At 35.6% G+C, this 20,124-nt stretch overlaps 1 protein-coding gene and 1 pseudogene across 1 annotated transcript; one reads left to right on the forward strand and one right to left on the reverse strand.

The window, feature by feature from the left end:
- Nucleotides 1-1,021: 1,021 nt before the first annotated feature.
- Nucleotides 1,022-17,723, forward strand: RFC3 (replication factor C subunit 3). The gene is made up of 9 exons (XM_006208966.3): nucleotides 1,022-1,216; nucleotides 4,772-4,909; nucleotides 7,593-7,660; nucleotides 9,235-9,332; nucleotides 10,762-10,943; nucleotides 11,943-12,079; nucleotides 12,169-12,267; nucleotides 16,171-16,240; nucleotides 17,435-17,723. Exons 1-9 carry the CDS (start codon nucleotides 1,130-1,132, stop codon nucleotides 17,624-17,626), a joined length of 1,071 nt encoding a protein of 356 aa, XP_006209028.1. The 5' UTR covers nucleotides 1,022-1,129; the 3' UTR covers nucleotides 17,627-17,723.
- Nucleotides 2,554-3,253, reverse strand: LOC102541140 (peptidyl-prolyl cis-trans isomerase FKBP3 pseudogene; annotated as a pseudogene).
- Nucleotides 17,724-20,124: the final 2,401 nt, after the last annotated feature.

A 20,124-nucleotide genomic window follows, 5' to 3' on the forward strand; every position in this document is an offset into this window, starting at 1 on the left:
AATTCAGCAGGGGAGGAGCATAGCAATTGTGGAGAGTGTTGCAGTATTAAACAGGATGGTCAGGGAAGCCTCAGCTGAGGAGATGACTCAGAGCAAACACCTTGAAGGAAGTGAGGGACCCAGCTCTGTTGACACTTGGACAATAGTGGTTCAGGAAGAGGAAATAGTAAGTGCAAAGGCCTTGAGGTGAGAGTCTCCCAGACCATTTCAGAAAGTTTCTTTAGAACAGGGGTTGTATCTTATACTCAGCGGTATTATTAACTGTGCCCAGTAATTTCTTGCCCACAGGAATAATTCAGTTAATATGATGATTCATGGGAGTATAATAAATTCTTGTGTAATAAGTGAATGAGTGGGCACCTTGAGGGAAGGTTATTAAATATATTTGGAAATAAATTCCAGTCCTGTAACAATATTTAGTGTTCTGGACAATATGTCAAATAAAAGCACAAGTTAAATAAGGAAATAGTGTTATGTACACCTAGAAAAGTGCATTTGAGAGGTGCAGTTTGAGGGGCCCCATCTCTATAGTTTTTCACGATCTTTAGCTTCCTTTGCTTTCAATTCAGTAAGAATCTTGTGGAATGGAGGAAAGGAAAGAGTGAAGATTAGATCTTAACTTCAGCAATTTACTCAATAAAGCTTCTTTGGGTGCCTATCAAGTGAAAAAAATCCCCAAGCTAGATATATTCTAGTGCAAGAGCGGATATCCATATAGTAAATATTTTGTAGGCTTCTGTAGAACGAACGAATGGATGAATTAATGAAGGAAAGAACGAAATGAATTCAGGAGGGTGACTTTTTTTAAATATCCAGATTTGACGCCTAGAATATCAGAGCCAAATTTTCAATTTTGCCTAATAATTCCTGGACTATGATGGAGGGTGAGAACAAAGAGAAAAATGAGTAAATAAAACAATAAACATTATTGAACAGGTACTACCGATGCCGCGGCTAATTCTGTCCGCATTGGGTTTCCGTAGCCTTTCCGTCCCTAAAACGCTTACGCGATCTCGCCGAGACATCGCGAGATTTGCCGCCCGCGGGAAAACTGGTCTCTGCATCGGGCCGGAGGACGCGCGCGGGCTCGCGGGTCGTTCAAGTGTCGGACCCTGTGAACAGGGCTGGCATGAGCCTCTGGGTGGACAAATATCGGCCCTGCTCCTTGGGACAGCTTGATTATCATAAGGAGCAGGCGGCTCAGCTGCGCAACCTGGTGAGTTGGCGGGACGCGGCGGGGAAAGCCGGCGGAAGAGAGGCCGGCGGCTCGGGGGTTTCGCGCCCCTCAGGAGTGGAGCGTCGCCCTTGCTTCAGAAGGCGGTGAATGCAGTGGAGAAAAGTAAAACAGGGAAGGGGGAAAGAGTGTCGGGGCGGGGGCTATGCTTGTAAACAAAAAAATTCTCCCCGAGGGTCGTCATCTGAGCCAAGGCTTGCAGGAAGTGGGAAAGCCCTCAATACAGAACTCTGGGGGAAGAGTGGAGCAGGGAGAGGGAACAGCAAGTGCAAAATCCCTGAGGCAGGAGTGTGCACAGCCTGTTACTCAGGAAGGCCAGTGCCGCTGGGTAATTGTTGGCCGGCTAGAAGAGTAGTAGGAAATGGGGGAGTATACTGGGGGGAGGTGCAGATACAGTAAATTCTTACAGAGGTGGAAAGCCATTGGAGGTTTTGAGCAGAGAAGTGACATCATCCGATTTACTTTTTAATAGGCTTACTTAAAATTCCTGAATGTCATTGTCTTCATTTACAAAAAAGAAGGTATTGGGTCTGTTAATTCCTAAAGTCATTTATAATTATAAAATTCGGTGGTATTAGGTTGTCCTTGAGTTTAATTTCCTTAATAGAAGATTTTTCTTTTCCCTGCCCTGACGCCTGTTTTTATGTTGTAGTTGATAAATGTGTCTAATGTCAGTGCTTAGTGAAAAGCAAACTGAATTTTGTAGAGAATGGAGGGTGAAGAGGAGCCTTGAGTAGAAAAGTCTAGCGTCTGCAGAAACCTTTTATCTACTCCTTTTAAGGGCCTAAAGTTCCATGTGCTGATGAAAGTGTTTTTGCTCAGCACTCTGGTCTTCCCATCCCCATCTTTTTCAGAATTACATGTACTATTTGTAAAGTATTTTTTTAAAATAAGAAATAATAAATAAAGGAATTCTATCCTTATATATGAAAGACAATAGAAAAGTTTGTAGTATTATGAGAGTGAAAGTTTTTTTTAAAGTTCTGTTCTTTAATTATTGGTATTCCATCTATACTTATTTTATCCTTTCCCATTTCCCTTTTGGTAACCGTAAGTTTGTCTCCTTTTTCTTCTTTTTTGACATTGGATACATTTTTATTGAGCCTTTTAGTTTACAACATGAGGTAAAAGGAAAATCAGTTCTCTTTAGCCAATATTTTACACAGCTGTAGTAAAATATTTTAAACTGCAGGGATTTATTAACACATTACATTTCTTAAAAGTTGGGGATCAAGTAAACAAGTTCTAACTTACTGAATTTTCCAGTTGACTCTTCCCTTTAAGAGTAACCAGCTCTAATTAGATACATACATTTCCTTCAAGGCTATGTTTTATTGTTGCTGGTGTCTTTAGATCTGAAGCATTACTATTTCAGTCAATATCCACTAATTCCACTTCAAAAATAAATTTTGCATTTTGTGGAATTTTGGCATCAGGCTGTCCTTTATTTCCATAAGCCCATTCTGGCTCAATCTCCAGTCGAGTCTTTTCTCCTTTATTCATAGTCAGGAGTGCTTCATCCCATCCGCTGATAGCTTTGCCTATTCCAGCCTTAAAACTCAAAGGCGTGGCATTTTTCTTCTTTGAACTGGTTTGAATATTAGTATCACGAACAGTCCCGTCCTGTAGTGTTTCTGTATACCAGCAGTGAACAACGTCTCCCTTTTTAGGAAATTTGATTTTATGTCCTTTTTTGGTGAACCCTCATCCAGAGTCTCTTTAGACTTGGTTTCTTTGGGTTTATCTTCATTAAGCTTCACATTTTTCACCTGCTCAGACACTTTTTATACTTTCAGTACCCTTGAAACGCTTACTTTCAAAAAGTTGGTTATAGGCTGTAACCAAATGGTCCTTGTTAGCTGTCTTGGCCACATTTTTAATGTTTCCTAGTAATTTATGTTCTGCAAGAAACAAATTTGAACCAGAATCCTGCAGAAACTTGAGAATGTCCTTCTGGGGTAGCTGCTCGCTGCGCAGCTGCTCCATGGTCCAGGCCTGCTGCGGAACTGCTGCCTACATCTTCCCCCGCTGCCTCTGCTCTCCTCCACAAGTTTGTTTTCTATGTCTGTCTATACTAATTTTAAATAAATCTACTATAGGCTGTATACTTAATTTATAGACAAATTAAATTTTCTTACAATAGCTTTGACTTTGATTTTCTTAACTATAGGATATATTTTATTTTCTATGCCAGTTTTTTATTATATAGAATTTGGAATAAATATTTGGACAGAAATGTAACATATTAGTCTTGTGTTACTAGATTTGCTTTTCAAAGATGTTCACATGTTTACTGTTGAATGTACAGCTTAATAAAATTGTGAAACATTTGCAACATAACCTTTATTTTTGATGAGATTAAATCTTTAAAAAATGAAGGCTGGATTTGTGGAACACCTACTCTTTTCCATGCACTGTATTAGGTGAATAGTCCTTTCCTTGAGATTTTTTTTCAGTACCAGAGATAGATGTGTTTACAAAATATAAAAATTCACTGTAATACGTACTTCCATTAAGATACTTATCTTCATTTTTTCTCTAATGGTTATTTATTAAACTTTTGCCCCACAAGATTTTGTGCACCTGAGGCTAAGGTCTGTGTTCTTTTCATCTTTATAGCCTTCATAGTATTGATCCCCAGACCTGATTGACTGATCAGGATCATCTGGGAACCTTTTTGAAAATACACAATCTTTGTTCTGTAACGCAGCACTGTCAGTATCCTACTCCATCCCCTTGCTCTAAACTTGTAAGTGTACGCAGACTGACTCCCACCTCTTGCATTGGTTCCTGAAGGCTTTCTCTTACACCTCTAAGCAGACTTGAAATGCCTGGGAACTAATGCCCTCCCCTTCCTGCTATTCACTTTCCCAAGCAGACAAAAGATTGATGAGAGACAGTATCATATGCTAGCTTCCCCACTGCTTGGATGGGTTAATACTGTGGTATATTTTTATACTGGCTTCAAAATTACTCCAACAAGATCAAGCCCCAGATGCCAGAGTGGTATTTAAGTTGATAATACTCTTGTTGGCTACCTTTTTCCCCCTTTTTACTTTCCTGCTCCCCTGCAAAATTTTCCTTTACCTCCCAAATAAAACCAAATGCACTCATTTCTTATCAAAGTTTGTAGAAGCCCAAACTAAGACAGGCATCAGTCTCAGTTACTGAATTATAATTTTGTGGATGGGGTCCAGTAATCAGTCTTTTATTTTAAAAAGGTCTCTAAAATTTTCTAACAGTCAGCCGATTTTGAGATTTCTTGCTTTCTAGCATATAGTGTTTTATCTTGTATGTACTGTGCTAGGTATATAAGTTACATGACATTAGTTCCAGGGGAATAGTCAACATTTCAGAGTTAATAAAAAAATCTGTCTCTGTATACATTCATAAACACACAACACACACACATACATACATATATACATTTGAAGCTTCATAGGTAGAGACACAAAATACTTGATACTTAAAAGGTAGTTTACTTCTGCCTGGAGCAGTTGTTTGGCTAAGGAATATGCCTCGTTCTTTTTTTCCCAGGTGCAATGTGGTGACTTTCCTCATCTGCTAGTGTATGGACCATCAGGTGCTGGAAAAAAGACAAGAATTATGTGTATTCTACGTGAACTTTACGGTGTTGGCGTGGAAAAGTTGAGAATTGAGCATCAGACCATCACAGTAAGCATTTCACTTTGAGGCTCTCCAAATATTGATTGCAGGGATTTTTGATCCTCATCATATAGGTCTCATTGCTGCCCAGTGTGTGATTTAAGTAAAGTTTCACAGGTAATCCTGGTGTATAGGATTGAGAGCTGCTGATTTATAGACATAACTATTATAACCAGACCAAAGTCAGTTATTTTAGAGAGGAAATATGAACAAGAGATTTTAGGTAAAATATAGATAGTGAGATTCATTTTAGATTCAAATCAGCATTTCAGCTGGAACTAGAACTCAAGTTTCTGAAGTTCATTTTTCTGTGAGCAATAGTGGGTATTGGAAGAAAGGGAATGAGTTTGAGAAAAATTTTAAACATGGAATCAGGCAACTTGGGCAAGATTGGGCAGCTAGCTGACTGGGAAAGGAGGCATGGGGCTCTTGGCCTGGCTGAGTTTTCCAGCCTTATGCCATGCAATGCATATTCATACTCTTTCCTTATAGACAATGTTTAAGACCCAGCTGAAATGTATCCTCTTGGAAGTGCTTCCCAGCCCCATTATAATTAATTTTTCCTTTTACAACCCATAGTTTGTACATTTGAGAGCATTTACTTTGTTTTCCCTTGGTTATAATTATTTATACATCTTTTACTTTGAAAACATTGTATTTGTTTGAAGTTATACAGGGTAAATTTTAAAGTTTTACTTGATATGCAATATTATATTAATAGTTTCAGGTATATTGCATAGTGACTTGATATTTTTATGCATTATGGAATAGTCACCACAATAAATACAGTTGCTATCATTTTCATATCCTTCATAGCCCCTGGCATACTGTCTTGTACATACTAGGCACTGAAAAAAATGTATGCTGAGTGACTGGACAGTATGTAATGCTATTAATAGAATCTTTAGAAAGATAAATGGTTTGTAGGCTCATGTGGATTAGCTTGTGTTTAGACACATTGAGTTTGAGATGCTGAAGGTATATCTTGGTGGAGATCCTTATAAAATATGCAGGGACAAATTTAGTAAGAAAGATAGAAAACTGTTATCTTCTAAAAGGACAAAACAAGAGCCAATCAAATGAAAAAGATGCATTATGTTCTCAGTAGTACTTTAAAGTACCTGTTCTTCTCATGTTACAGTATAAATTTTAGTGAAATTCCAATTAAAATCTAACTTTTTAAAAATTATATGAATTGATGTTAAAATACATATGGAAGGATACATTTCTGAGGCTAGCTAAAATAATTATGAAAAAGAAGATTTGTGAAGGGGACTTGTGTTACCAGATATTAAACCATATTGTAAGGCTACTATAATCAAAACAATATTGTAACGGTATGGGGATAGAGAGGTAGATCAGTGGAACTGAATAGAGAGCCCAGAAATATGATAGAAGATCTATTACAAATCAGTAGGAAAAGGATTAGTTGGCGAAGTGTGCTAGCATAACTAGTTATCAACCCAGAAGAAAAAAGATGTTGAATACCTGAGACTCATAATTTATAAACTCCTAATCAGTTACAGACTGAAATGGTAAAATGAAACACTACATTTCTTAGAATAAAATTTCTGAAACTATATGAACAGTCAGGAACACCTTTTAATAAAAAACATGGAACTATAGAAGAAAAAAGTATATATATGAATTTTAAAAGTTTCTATAAGATAATGTACATAAAATCTATAGAAAAATGAAAGATTGTAAAATATTTTAAAGGAATGTGTCAGATAAAGGATTTTACAAAATGACAATGGAAAGACAATCAGGTCTGAATAAAAAATGGTCACAGGAAAGAAAGATAAATAGCCAATAAAAATATATAAAGATCTTTGACCTTTGTGATAGTCGAGGAAAAACTGTGAGTCTATTATATAGTCATCATATTGGCAAAAATTGAAAGCATGATGAAACCTACAGATGAGGAATGTTGGGAAAGAGTATTTGTTGCCAGTTGAAAAGTAAATTGTGAGGTTTTTTTGGAAAGTGGCTGGTTACACATAAACATATATACACCTATAGAAAAATATTGTTTTCAATTCAGTGAATCTTTTATTGAGAATCTGCTACATAGAAATGAAAGCAGTACATGAGATGTACATACAAGGATGTTAATTTTGGAATTGACATGGTAAAAAGCAAAAAACGAATGCCCATCTGTGACTTGCTTTGGGACATCTATGTTATAGGTTGGTAGGCAACTGTTAACACCCTATACCAGTTGTCTGAGGGGGATTGCCCCATGTTGTTAAGCAGGAAAAGCACAACACAGAGAAGTATATATAATTGCCTCTTAAGAAAATTTTTAACAAGTAATGCTGACACACTCCATATAATTACGTATTAGTCTATATTTGTTTTTGTGTGTTAACATGGAAAAGACTGTGAAAGGACACATGCAGATTATTTACTGTGATGATCTGCCGATAACTGGGAATGGTTTAGAAATTTCTGGGAAGTAAAGGAAAAAAGTGATCACACTAAAAACAGGATGTGTGATATGACCCAATTTATATAAAAACATGTTTATTTGCACATTAAGAATGGCTAATGAAGTGGAAACACTAGTGGTAGTTATCTAAAGTTTTATTTTTTAGTAAGCAAAAAGTGTTTATATAATGAAAAAATAAAATACAAATAAGAGGAGAAATAGCTAATGAACATTAAAAAAATCTATATTCTTCATCCACAGACTCCATCTAAAAAGAAAATTGAAATTAGCACTATTGCAAGCAATTACCATCTTGAAGTTAATCCCAGGTAAGTTACTACTACACAGAAATAAGCATCTTTAGAATAGTGTTGTTCAGGCTTTTTCATTTTTTAAGAGTATAATGCTTTTTTGAAAAAAAATCATGTGTGGAAACACAATATATAAAATAGATAAAAGTGAAGCTGCCCTGTGTGAAACAGAGCCTCGAGCCTTCCCATTTTCCCTTCTCTCTGAGACCCCTGTGAAATAATTTTAATAATTAAATTTTCTTGCTCTACAGAGCTCAGTGTTTTATACAGAGTACTTTGTATAGTCAGTAAGTTTTTGTTGATTTATATTGACTCATTTAGAACTGGTTAGCAGTGTGTCTAAAAGGTTTGTAAATTTCTAGAATGAATATTTCCGAAAGTGAATTTGCAATACTGGGTCCTCTTTTTTTCAATTCAGTTTTTTGATTAGCCGGTATAATAATCCATCAGCCATTGTCTGTATTATCTATCATGAGATAATAAGATTAGGATCTTGGTAGGCGGCACATTGAAAACTCATGCCACAGCAGTTAAGTTCTGCTTAAGTAAATGATGTGGAAATAATTGTATTGAGAGCAAGTGGGCTAAACCTTCAGGGTTCTCTGGGGTCTGATATGTTCTTGAAGGAGAACAGAATCAAGGACATCTTCAGGAAGAGGCAGCTTTATGGGCAGTGGTACAGAGACGTGATTGAACATCCATTTCAAGACTGAATGGAGAAGAGGAATAATGTTATAAGCTAACATGTATTATGTAGGAGGCACTGTGTGAGAAGCTTTCCATGGTTTATTTAGTCCTCAAAACAACCCTAACAGACTGATACTGTTGTTTTTCCTAGGTATGCCAAAGAAAACTTAAGAAATGAGATTGGTGGGAAAGGGTCTAATCATAAAAGTAGAGAGTGGTAAATCCTTAGACAAAAGCGGAATGTTTTGGATTCTTGACTAGGAAATGATCATAAAAGAAACACTGTAGGTATATCGATCTAATAATAGTGAATTGAAAAAAGACTTGATGGCTACTTGAGAAAATAAACTAAAGCTGATTGCTTTGCCCACTTTTTCTCATTGTGAGTTCCTCTGTAGTAAGAATAGTCAGTTAGAGATTAAGCTGTTTGTTTTTCAGGTGTTTGAAAGTGACATTCAGCCTAAATTAACTAGGTGACTAATTTTGGCTTGTGAGGTGCATGACTTAAGTGCTAAAGCAATGATATTGGTATAAATGGCAGATAATGCCTACAAGTCAACATCTTACTGTCTTGGGTACAGAAGTGTCAGAGTATTTGATAAATTGTTCATTGTTAGCTATTGCTTTTTTTAAGTAACAGTAAACTTAATATAAGAACATGTTTGGTGTTTTCAGTTATATTAATCAAATTGTAGTTCAGTATTGAAATATTGTTAGTAGTTTTAATGACCCTTCAACACTTCACTTTTAAAGTTTTGTGACCGTAATAGGCATTACTAAGTTTGATTAAAATTTTAACCACTTAAGATTTTCAACATTTTTCTTGCAATAACAGACTAAGAATAAGGGCCTAATACTCTCTAAATATTTACGTATATATTTACCGCTATTTTTGTTTTGTGTAGTGATGCTGGAAATAGTGACCGGGTGGTAATTCAGGAGATGTTGAAAACAGTGGCACAATCACAGCAACTCGAAACAAACTCTCAAAAAGATTTTAAAGGTATGTGATAAAAAGATTTTTAAAAAATTTTTATGAGACCGACACTTAAATTGTAAGCAGCGGGTATAAGAGAAAAACGTAGTGGGTAATGTAAATTCCATCCATTTAGCAAATTTATTAACCTCTTGTTCTGTGCTGTGCACTATGCTATATATGTATATTTTTTCAATACGAAAGTGAACAAGAGAGACATGATCTCTGTGCTTGTGGGAGTTTATAGTCTAACAGAATTGAATTTTAGTAGAAAAAACTATTTGTGCCACCCATTTGTTATTTTAGAACTAGATGAGTGATGAAAAAACACTTAATTTAAAATAAGAAATTGAATGATTTAAAAATAACGGTTCTTAGAACCAAAGTAGTATTTTCATTATTAAATATTTAGCCAAACAAAAGATAATTAAAATCAGCTATAATCCCACCATCCAGACACAGTTACTGTTAACATTTCCAGTATTATTTATGTGCATATATATACATACATTTTTACAAGAGATTTTTTGATAAATATGCCAATATATGATGCTTTTGATATATTTTGTCAAATTATTCTTTGGAAAGAGGATTCAGATTTGTGCTACCACCAGCAGTGTTGAGGAGTGCCGGTTTTTCCCTAACATTTATCAATAGTGGATAATTATTTTTAATCCTTGTAGGTTTGAGTGGAGAAAGTAAATTGTGCCTTTTCTTTAGTGAATGTGATAATTTTATCTTTTGCTCATTGTTCATTTTACTGTTTTGTGAATTATCTGTGCATATTCTGGCCTATTTCTTAACTTTTCCTCAGTCTCTATATGTCAAAGTAAATTAAAAAAAATTTTTTTTTCAAATACTCTTTTACATCCATGAATGTGGTTTTATGATTTTTCTTCCTGGTTCTTAGTATTATATTACTGAATCTTCTGATGAAACTGCTTTTACATTTTTGGAGTAAACCTCATTTGGTTGTTATGTACTAATTTTTAAAATAATGCTGCTATTTTCTGCATACCAATGATTGCTTTTGTATCATTTTGTTTGGTGCTTATCCTTGTCAGATTTTGGGATTAATCTCCTTGTCTTTACTTTTCCTATTTTGTTCCATTTGGGTTCTGTTTCCAGAACTTCTCCTTATTGTGCAGCATTATCTTGGAAGGGAGCTTCATTTTGTTTTTCTCAGTCTACTGCTCTGTCAGACCTTGTTGCAACAGGTTCCTTAGCTCTCGTCCACGAATTAAGTCCTGTGAGTGCCATTCTCAAACTGGTTAGTGATCCTGCCAGGGTGCTCTTGTGGATGTTTTGGGGTTCTCATGTCCTGAAGGCTGTCCCTTTTCCGAAGGGAAAAGTAGCATATTAGGCTTATTATTTAGGCTTTCAATCTGAATCATGAGGAGGAAGAGAAAGAGATAGATTATCAAGTTAAAGTTTGTTTTTTTCCTCCTTGACTCAGTGGTGTTACTGACGGAGGTTGACAAACTCACTAAAGATGCCCAACATGCCTTGCGCAGAACCATGGAAAAGTATATGTCCACCTGCAGATTGATCTTGTGCTGCAATTCTACATCTAAAGTGATACCACCTATTCGTAGTAGGTGCCTGGCAGTTCGTGTGCCTGCTCCCAGCATTGAAGATGTAAGTTGTTAAACTTTGCAGAAACAATTTAGTTCAGGTTCCATGAGTACTGTATGTACATCCCTGTCATGTTTGTTTTTGTGAACACATAGTGAACTGTATCAGTAATTCAGGAACAGCTAAGGCCTGGATGCTAACCATTAGTAAATGTACAAACCAGTATATATCATAGTGAATACCAGATACCAGTATATAGAAAGTGTTCTTCTCTTTAAATCATCTTTGACTTTAAACAAGTAGGTATTAGGGATTTTACTAAACTAGCTAAGGGCTAGTTATTTCGTGGCTTCTACCTTAATTGGCTTTGGAGGAGACTTGAGTATTCAGGAAATAGATTTTGCAAGAAGATGACTTGGGAATATCTAGTTCCTAGTTAGGTGACCAAAGTTATTCTTAAACAAGATTTTTTTCCTGTGTCATTCTTAATAGCTATCAATAAAAATTCATTTCTCACAATAAGCAATTTTTCTGCTGTTAATACATTTGGGGCGATTTTATGCAAAGTAGGGATAACATGTAACGTTTTGTTAGTTGCAAAGTGGTAAAGTGACTTCATTATAAGTTTCACTTGTAAAAATTTGGGGAGTGATACAGTTAAAGTGTTTATAAAGTAGCAAGACCACCAGGCTGTACCACTCCCATGGGCATCATTCACATCTCAGTGCATGAGTTGTGTACAGTTCAGCTTGTGGGCTCTATTTGGCAGCCCTGTGAGCAGTGTCTTTGCCACCAACCTGGGACCCTTTGTTTCCAACTCGCTGCTGCCTTGAGAGGGCTGGCAGGCTTGGAGTTGGAACCAGATCTTCCTCCAGTTGTACATCTAGCTCCTGCCTCTTCTTGACAGCTAGACTGGACCCCTGGTTTCCTGCTGAAAGAGCAGTGGTTAGGTAGAGTAGTGATGAAAAAAAGAAGTGGAGACGGGTCTAGGAAGATATCAACAGAAGTTGTCTGTTTGCTGTTTGACAGATTGCCCATATTTGTTAATTGTTTTATTTGTAGATTTGCCATGTGTTATCTACTGTGTGTAAGAAGGAAGGTCTGAATCTTCCTTCGCAGCTGGCTCGTAGACTTGCAGAGAAGTCCTGCAGAAATCTCAGAAAAGCCCTGCTTATGTGTGAAGCCTGCAGAGTGCAACAGTGAGTAAGAAGGGGCAGTTACCCCAGGAAATGTTTTGGGATGTAAGCCTACTTTTCATTTAGTTTATTGTGTTCTCTTTGTTATGTAGATATCCTTTTACTGAAGATCAAGAAATCCCTGAAACAGATTGGGAGGTGTATCTGAGGGAGACTGCCAATGCTATTGTCAGTCAGCAGACTCCACAAAGGTAACCACGGTGAAAGATCACCATAGAAGTTTGATCATTGAGATAGTACAGATACTAAGCTTTAGATAAGCTGTTTTATACTAACACCATGCCATTTAGAATTACAATTTAATCTAAATTTAAGTACTATACTTTTAAAGAAAAGGTAGGATTTAATTTTAGACATTCAGTAGTTCAGAATAGTTGGTGTGTGATATCACAGCTTTTATTAAGCTATTGTCATGTAAATGTGGAACTTTTAAATAAATTAAATTTTGGAAGTTTTAATTTTTTTACCCGGAATCTTGGATGATTTAATATTAATACGTAACATGATGTATCTAGCTTTCTAATATTGGAAGTAACAGTATGTAACTTTGTGATTGATATGTCATTGCTAGAAAGACCCCATGCTGTGAATCAGGCTTCTCGTTCTTCTCCTGCTGTAAATTGGCAAGTATCCTTGAGCTGGTAACTCATCTTAGAGCTTCAGCTTTTTCATTTGTGTGTTGCAGATACTATTATTACCCTGCCAAGGATACTTGTACCTTGGTTATAAGAGCAGAAGAGATTGTGTGATGATGGTTTGAGAGCTGGAAGACCCTGTGCTCACGTGTGATGATAGGCTCTGTTGAGAGCAGTGTTGTGTACGTGCTGTCAGTGTTCAGGAAGTGCTCTGTGCGTGCTTGCTGCGCAGTTGCTCCCGTTTGCTTCTTGGGTCTCTTATTCAGCAGTGGACTGCACTGGAGATACTTCGGCCACTGCTTATTGATTTCTTATGGCAACTTGGACTGAGAAGGGCAGTCAGCTCTTCTCCGAAAATCAAGAGTGACAGTCTTAAAGCTCACTGCCTTTGGGAATCCTGGTGAAGGCCCCTTAGGCTCACTGAGACAGTCTCTACTCTTTCTTGCCTGTCAGAACTGAGAAACCACCTTTGGACTTTATAGAAGGTCGTCGGTTATTTTAGGAAACAGACTAGACTGAGTGCAGCCATTGAAACCTAAGCTTCTCTGGTTTACATGAAAATAATTGTGGGAGAAATATACAGTGTTTCTCCTCTTGTGTGATACATATGATAAGTTCTTATTTTTATGAGATTCTTCAAAGGAAATTGTAACATGTCTACTTTGGATACCATATAGATTAGTGGAGGTGAATAGTCATAGATAATGGTACTTGACATTTCATCAGGGTTTGAGTTGAATTCCTGTAATTCAGTTATGTCAGTTGAAGAAATTAATAGTTTTCGAAAAGTGCCAAATGTAAGTGGTTTCTTTAGGAAAGAAACCTTGAGTCTAGGAAAAAGTGTGCATTCCCTTTTGTAATACATTATCAAGAAGTAAAGAAGTCTCAGGCTTTAAAGAAATAAAATTCAAACGAAGCATGTTTTAGGAGCCTTTTACTTTCGTAAAGTATTTCTACACTGAAGATGACTTTCTTGTTTCTGTTCTGATTTTAAAGAAGAAAAGTTTGTGGTCGTAGTCCACTTTCCTGTTCTTCAGAAATATAGGTACAGATGTTGCAATACTTGACTATTACTAGGTGTATTTTTTAAGACTTTAGTTGATTATTGCTTTACTTAATTCTCCTAGTTACTGCTGCCCTTTCCTCCAGTTTCCAGCAGGTTTTTACAGCTTCTGAATGAGCTTGTTGAAGAAGAGGTGCTGCCTTTCCCTATGTAGAGTAACAGTTTTAGGAGCTGATTTGTTATGCTGTATACAAAGAAATTTCCCTCAATTCCAGAAAGCCTTGGAGCTGTGCAGAGATACTGGGATGGCTGGTGTCATCTGAACGTTGGTCCACATAGTACCAAATGACTACTTCTGATTTTTGACTCCTTAGTCTTGCTGTAATATTTATAGTCTTGATTCTTGTTCGGTATATCTTAGAAGTCATAATTTTCTAATTTGAAGAACAGCTAATATTTAGTGAGCAATTATGTTGATTTTTACACTGTGTTATTTGATTTAATTCATATAACAGTACTATGAGGAAAGTATTATTACCATCTTTATTTTGTAGATTAGAAAACTGATACTTTGGGATATTGTTGCCTTTTCAGGGACATTCAGTTAGTAAGAGGCAGAGCCAGTTCTAAAATACCATGTTTCTCTGACAGAAGAATTTGTAGTCTTTGTCATTTGCAACCCCCAAGAAATAATGACACAGACATAGTAAATGTAGAATATATTCATTTTTTGGAAACTAAATCATATTAGAAATGAACTCAGACTAAGCTGAGAAGCATGTGAACATGCATGAAATACGCACAGTGTTGTTACAGCATAGTTTTATAGGTAAATATATTGTGAATCAACTTCTCAGAAATAAGCTATATGCATAATTATTAAAATAATTTCATACCATCTGTCATTTGTGTGTATTTTTATGCTTTAATAATCAGGTTTTATTTTTTGGAATAGACAACTGTGTCCAAGAGGGATCAGGGACCTTGGAGTTAGACTTAAATTAAAATGTTGCTTCAACTGCATGAGTGTTGTTGGAAGCTTAACCTCTCTGAACTTCAGGCCCTTGTCAGTAAAAGAGAGTGGTGTTGTAAGGAATAAATAGTGTACTGCAGTGAGCATCGTACAGGTAAAAGAGATTAAATAAATGCTTTGGCAGGCATTGGGAATGTATGGACTTTGAAGTAAGACAGATCTGTGCTCAAATCATGACTCTGCTATGGTCAGCTTTATCCGGCTACTTAAACCACCTGAGCCTTAATTTTTTCATCTGAAAAAAGGTGATAATGCCTCCTAAAAGCTGAGGACTGAGTTAAATTATTGTTAAGTGTCTTGCACATAGCAGGTGCTCAGAATATGCTAGTCTCCCCCCCCCCCCACTTTATTTTTGTTGTGGCTCAGCTTCATACTCCTGTGGTCTCAGGAAGAGGGTCTGAGCTTCTACTTTTAAGAAATTAATGAATCACTACCTTGATTGATCTGAAATATAGAACATCTGTGATATTTTAGTAAAGATTCAGAACAGTATTTTCCCTTTAGAGTAGGTAAGTATATACAGGAAGATAAAGGTACTTGTTTTATGTGTATTTATAACTTGTCATTTTTTTTCTTGCTATTTTAAAATGTCACATATCTATTTCCCTCCTTCACCATCTTTCTGCCTGAAAGTGTTTCTGAAGAGGCTAGAATTAAGGACTCAAAGAGCCCTCCAACAATGTTCATATTCACTTGGCCAGCCTGGTTTGTGCCTGCCTGTACTGCCCCTTCTATGACAAGAGAGCTGTTCTCTGCCATATTGTTTTTTAACTTTGCATCTGAGACAATAACATTACATTATATATCATGCTTATATTCCCTTTTCTCACTTGTGTGATTGACTAGTGATTGTTTAATCCTTTTCTTGACCATTTTCTAGATGTCCTAGGTATCATCTATCTGGAAAACAAAATAAACATTACTTGCTATATCATTAAAGCATATTAATATTTGTGATGTGGGGCAGAGGGCATAGCTCAAGTGGTATAGCGCATGCTTAGCATGCACAAGGTCCTGGGTTCAATCCCTAGTACCTCCTCTTAAAAAAAATAAGTAAACCTAATTACCTCCTCCCCACAAAAAAAACGAATAAAAAAATATGGTAATAAAATTTGTGCTGTGAATAGGCTCAACCCTCACTATTCATGAAGTCTTAATTTTTATCTGGTATTTTCATAGTATTTTGGTGTAACTAATAATCCTAAATATAGTATTGTCTAACTTTAAAAGAATTCTGAAATTTTTCTTTTAGAAAAATGAACTGAAATTAGGAAAAGCTTCCGTATGTGTATCTTAAGTATGATAAGTCACTTAAGAAAATGTCTGTATTGGATTATTTAATTCATAAAGTAAGATAGCACAGTAGGTAATGGAAAATATCATCTCTTATTTTCATCACAAAGTATTATTTTGTCTTATATAGGCTCCTTGAAGTTCGTGGAAGACTCTATGAGCTTCTAACTCATTGTATTCCTCCTGAAATAATAATGAAGGTAACCTGATTTCAAATCTTGAACTGTTTGTTACCATAAAATTTGGACTTTGAGTGGTCTCAGGGCTTTTGCTGTATTAGGAAACATTTTACCTTTTTCTGTCCAGCTTAGTTCAGAAAGTATTTATTGAGCTTCTTTGGTGTGTCAGGCACCATTAGGGGTGTGTTGAAGGAGATGGGAGGGAGGGCCTGCCCTCAGAGAAGTTACATTTTAGTGGGGCGAAATGGGAAACAAGAAGCAAGAGGATTTCAGAATGTTCTAAGTACTACAAAGAAAGTAGCTTGGTGAAATCGTAACAGTGGAGGGAAGGGCTGTGGAAGGTCAGTGACGGCTTCTGTGAGGAAGTTATGTTTAAATTGAGAATTGAAGGATTTAAAGAAGGGAACCACGTAAGGAGCCAGGGAACAAGTTTTTCAGACAGCAAGGCTCAGTGCACCTAGAATGATGTTGTAAGGCATAGCTTGAGGTCTGGTCTAAACCTGATCAGCTCCCTAGCCAGGTAGATTGATTGTTAGATGTTAGGGAATACAGGATTTTTTGCTTGTTTATATTTCTTAAATTTGCATGTTAATACTTAAATAAAAAAATTCAAATGATACCAAATATACAAAGAAAAAAGTGAAGGTCCACCCTTCCATTTCTACAAGTCCTCTGTTCTAGTTACATGAAAATAAGCCCCTTTGTGTGTGTGTGTGTGTGTGTGTGTGTGTGTGTAGTTTCACAGAACTTCAGTGTCCTGGACTGTTTTTTTAAATACAGCAATGTGACATAGGTTTTGTTTCATGACAGTACAGATTTACCTCATTCTTTTTAGTGGATGGATGGGATTTCATGGTATGGCTTTATCAGCTTTTTAAAAAATATGACCCCTATTGGTTGAACTTTATGTTGTTTACAGATTATTATAATTAATAATGCTACAGTAAGCATCTTTGTACTTATATCTTTGCACCCTTGTACATTTAAATACTTGGAGTTTGGAATTTGATAGATAACTACCGTATTTTTAAATTTTAAAGAGGGATATACTGGATGCAGTCTACTGGTCCATATAAAAGAATTAAAAGATTTCAAAAATTAAAAAGAAACATATTTAACTTAAGTTTTACTTCCTTTTTGAATGAGAGAAATAAAGCTTGTTCAGCTAAGTTTTATAAGTGATTACTTTTTTAATTACTAGTTATCTTTCTTCAGGGCCTTCTTTCAGAACTTTTGCATAATTGTGATGGACAGCTGAAAGGGGAAGTGGCCCAAATGGCAGCTTACTATGAACATCGTCTACAACTGGGTAGCAAAGCCATTTATCACTTGGAAGCATTTGTGGCCAAATTTATGGCACTTTATAAGAAGTTCATGGAGGATGGATTGGAAGGCATGATATTCTGATGTCTATCAGTAATTCTTCCTAATATTTCTCAGTATCAGCATTTACATTCAGTTTATATTGGAAGAGCTACAGGTAAAATAAAATAACTCTACTTAATTATGTCTTGTTTGTACTTTTTTGTAATAACTCCTCCGAATTATTAATCATTTTTCTCTGAGTTAAATAATTGTACCTGAACTATTGAAGTATGTTGAAAGGACACAGCTAGAAACTTTAGTCTGGGAACACTATTTTAAGTTACTTTAAAAATTTCTTACCCATATATGCAATACTGAGCCTCTTGTTTCTATCCACTCTCTTACCTGCTGGAGGAACTTTATATGTAAAAATGCAAAAATCGTTTTCTATCCTCCAGATGACCATTTTTGGCCACAGGTACATAAGTTTTTACTTGGCAGGTCATTACCTTTAATCATATTTTCCCTCAACCAAAATTTATTTTTGCAGGAAATATAAGGAATTAATTTTGAAACATAATAGCATGGGTATAGAGAAAATTGCAGGTACCATTGCCATTGAAACTTCAGAAATTCAACTTTTATTTCAATGATTCAGATTTGTTGTTAGGTTGGCTACTAAGAAATAAGCACGTTTTCGTTAAGTTTTCACTTGAGACTCCTGAGGAATGTGCATTATGTAGTTCTGAAGCAAAGGTATATACCATAGAAATTACTCTTTGAACAAGTGTACTATTGTGTCATTGGTCCTGTCCTTTGGAACATTTTTTATTCAGAAATTTGGCTCATGGAACAAAGAGTTTGACCAAAATTCTGTGACAGGTTCTGAGCAGTTTTTAAAATTTTGGGCAGTGGAAGCAGGACTCAAAAACAGTTAAAACCACTAAGGCAAAAAAAAGAAGTTTTAAGTTTGAATAATTTAAATTTCCTGTATAAGAATAATGGGGAGACCTGCTCTTGCATGAGAGCCAATGCTCTAGAGACTGTAGACTTAGGGTCAGTAGGTTAGAGAGAGACATTTTAGTTCCCTGTGAAGAACTTTCTAACAGCAGCTATCTTTTAATGGTGTGGGAAGCTTGAGCGGTCCTTATAAACAGCAAATGTTCAGGTGGAGAATTGATGAAGAATGAACTGCTTACTATATGCTAGGTGTTGCACTGGGTACATGCGTTATTTCATTATGACCTTACCACTCTGAAGTACATAATGTTTCTGATCTATAAATAAGAAGCTAGAGATTTATAGAAATAAAGTGTGATTTATACAATAAAACATACCCAATTTATGTCTGCAGTTTGATATTTGACAAATGTATTGAATGTAACCATCATCCCAATCAAGATACAGATTCCTTCGCTGAAAAGTTCCTTCCATATCTTTTTGCAGTCAGTCCACTTCTACTCTGACCCAAGTGACCATTGTTCTGCTTTCTGTCATTATAGATTAGTTTTGCCGATTCAAGAATTTAAATAGAGTCAAATACTGTATAGTCTTTGGTTAAGTCTTCATTCTCTCAGAATTATAATTGAGATTCATCCCATATTGTTGCATAGTTAACTAATTTCTTTGTTTTTTATTGATTAGTATATGTTTATATACACTTTTACAACCCATTGATTTGTTGATGAACCTTTGGTTTTCCAGGATTTGTTTATTCTGAATAAAATTGCTCTGAGTATTTCTGATTAAGTCTTTTTATGGATGAATGTTTTCATTTCTCTCAGGTAAATACATAGGCATGGAATGACTAGACGTAAGATAGGTGTCAGTTTAACTTTTAAGAAGTTGCTAATTTCCCAAAGTGATTGTAGCATTTTATGTTCCTACCAGCAATATATGAGAGTTCTGGTTGTTTCTAAAAAATTGGTTTAACTAATTTTCTATATTATCTGTTATATATTTTACTGATTTCCTTTTTTATCTTTATTAATCCTATCCTTCTACTTTTGATTTAGTTTGCTCTTATTTTTCCAGTCTTAAGATGGAAATTTAGATAATTGATTTTAGACCATTCGTTTATAATATCATTTAAAATGACAAATTTTACCCTGATCTAAATTCCTCTTAAAAATTTTGATATCTTGTGTTTTCAATTCCATTTAGCTCAGACTGTTTTTTCAGTTTCACTTGAAATTTTTTTTTCTTTGACCAAATGATTACTTGGAATTGTGTTAATTTCCAAGTAATTGAAAATTTCCAGATATATTTTAAAATCTTCTCTACCCTTGTTAATTCTCTATCATTTACTAAGAGGAGTATTGAAATCTCTATTTTTTATGGATTTGTCTAATTCAGTTCGTTTGGATTTTACTTCATGCATTTGGAAGCTTGTTATTAAATGCATACATTTTAAGGATTGTTACATCTTCCTGATTAGTTGTCCCCTTCATGAAATGCACCTCTTTATTTGGTAATATCCTGGTAATATTTCTTGCTGTAAATCTGCTTTATCTTGTATTAGTATCGCCACTCTGTCTTTTTTTGAACAATTTGGCCAGAGAGTGAGCTCAGACATCTTAAAGTTTGGACTTTAAGTCTGC

The sequence above is a fragment of the Vicugna pacos genome, chromosome 14 (genome assembly GCF_048564905.1).
Source record: "Vicugna pacos chromosome 14, VicPac4, whole genome shotgun sequence".
Lineage (NCBI taxonomy): Eukaryota > Metazoa > Chordata > Mammalia > Artiodactyla > Camelidae > Vicugna > Vicugna pacos.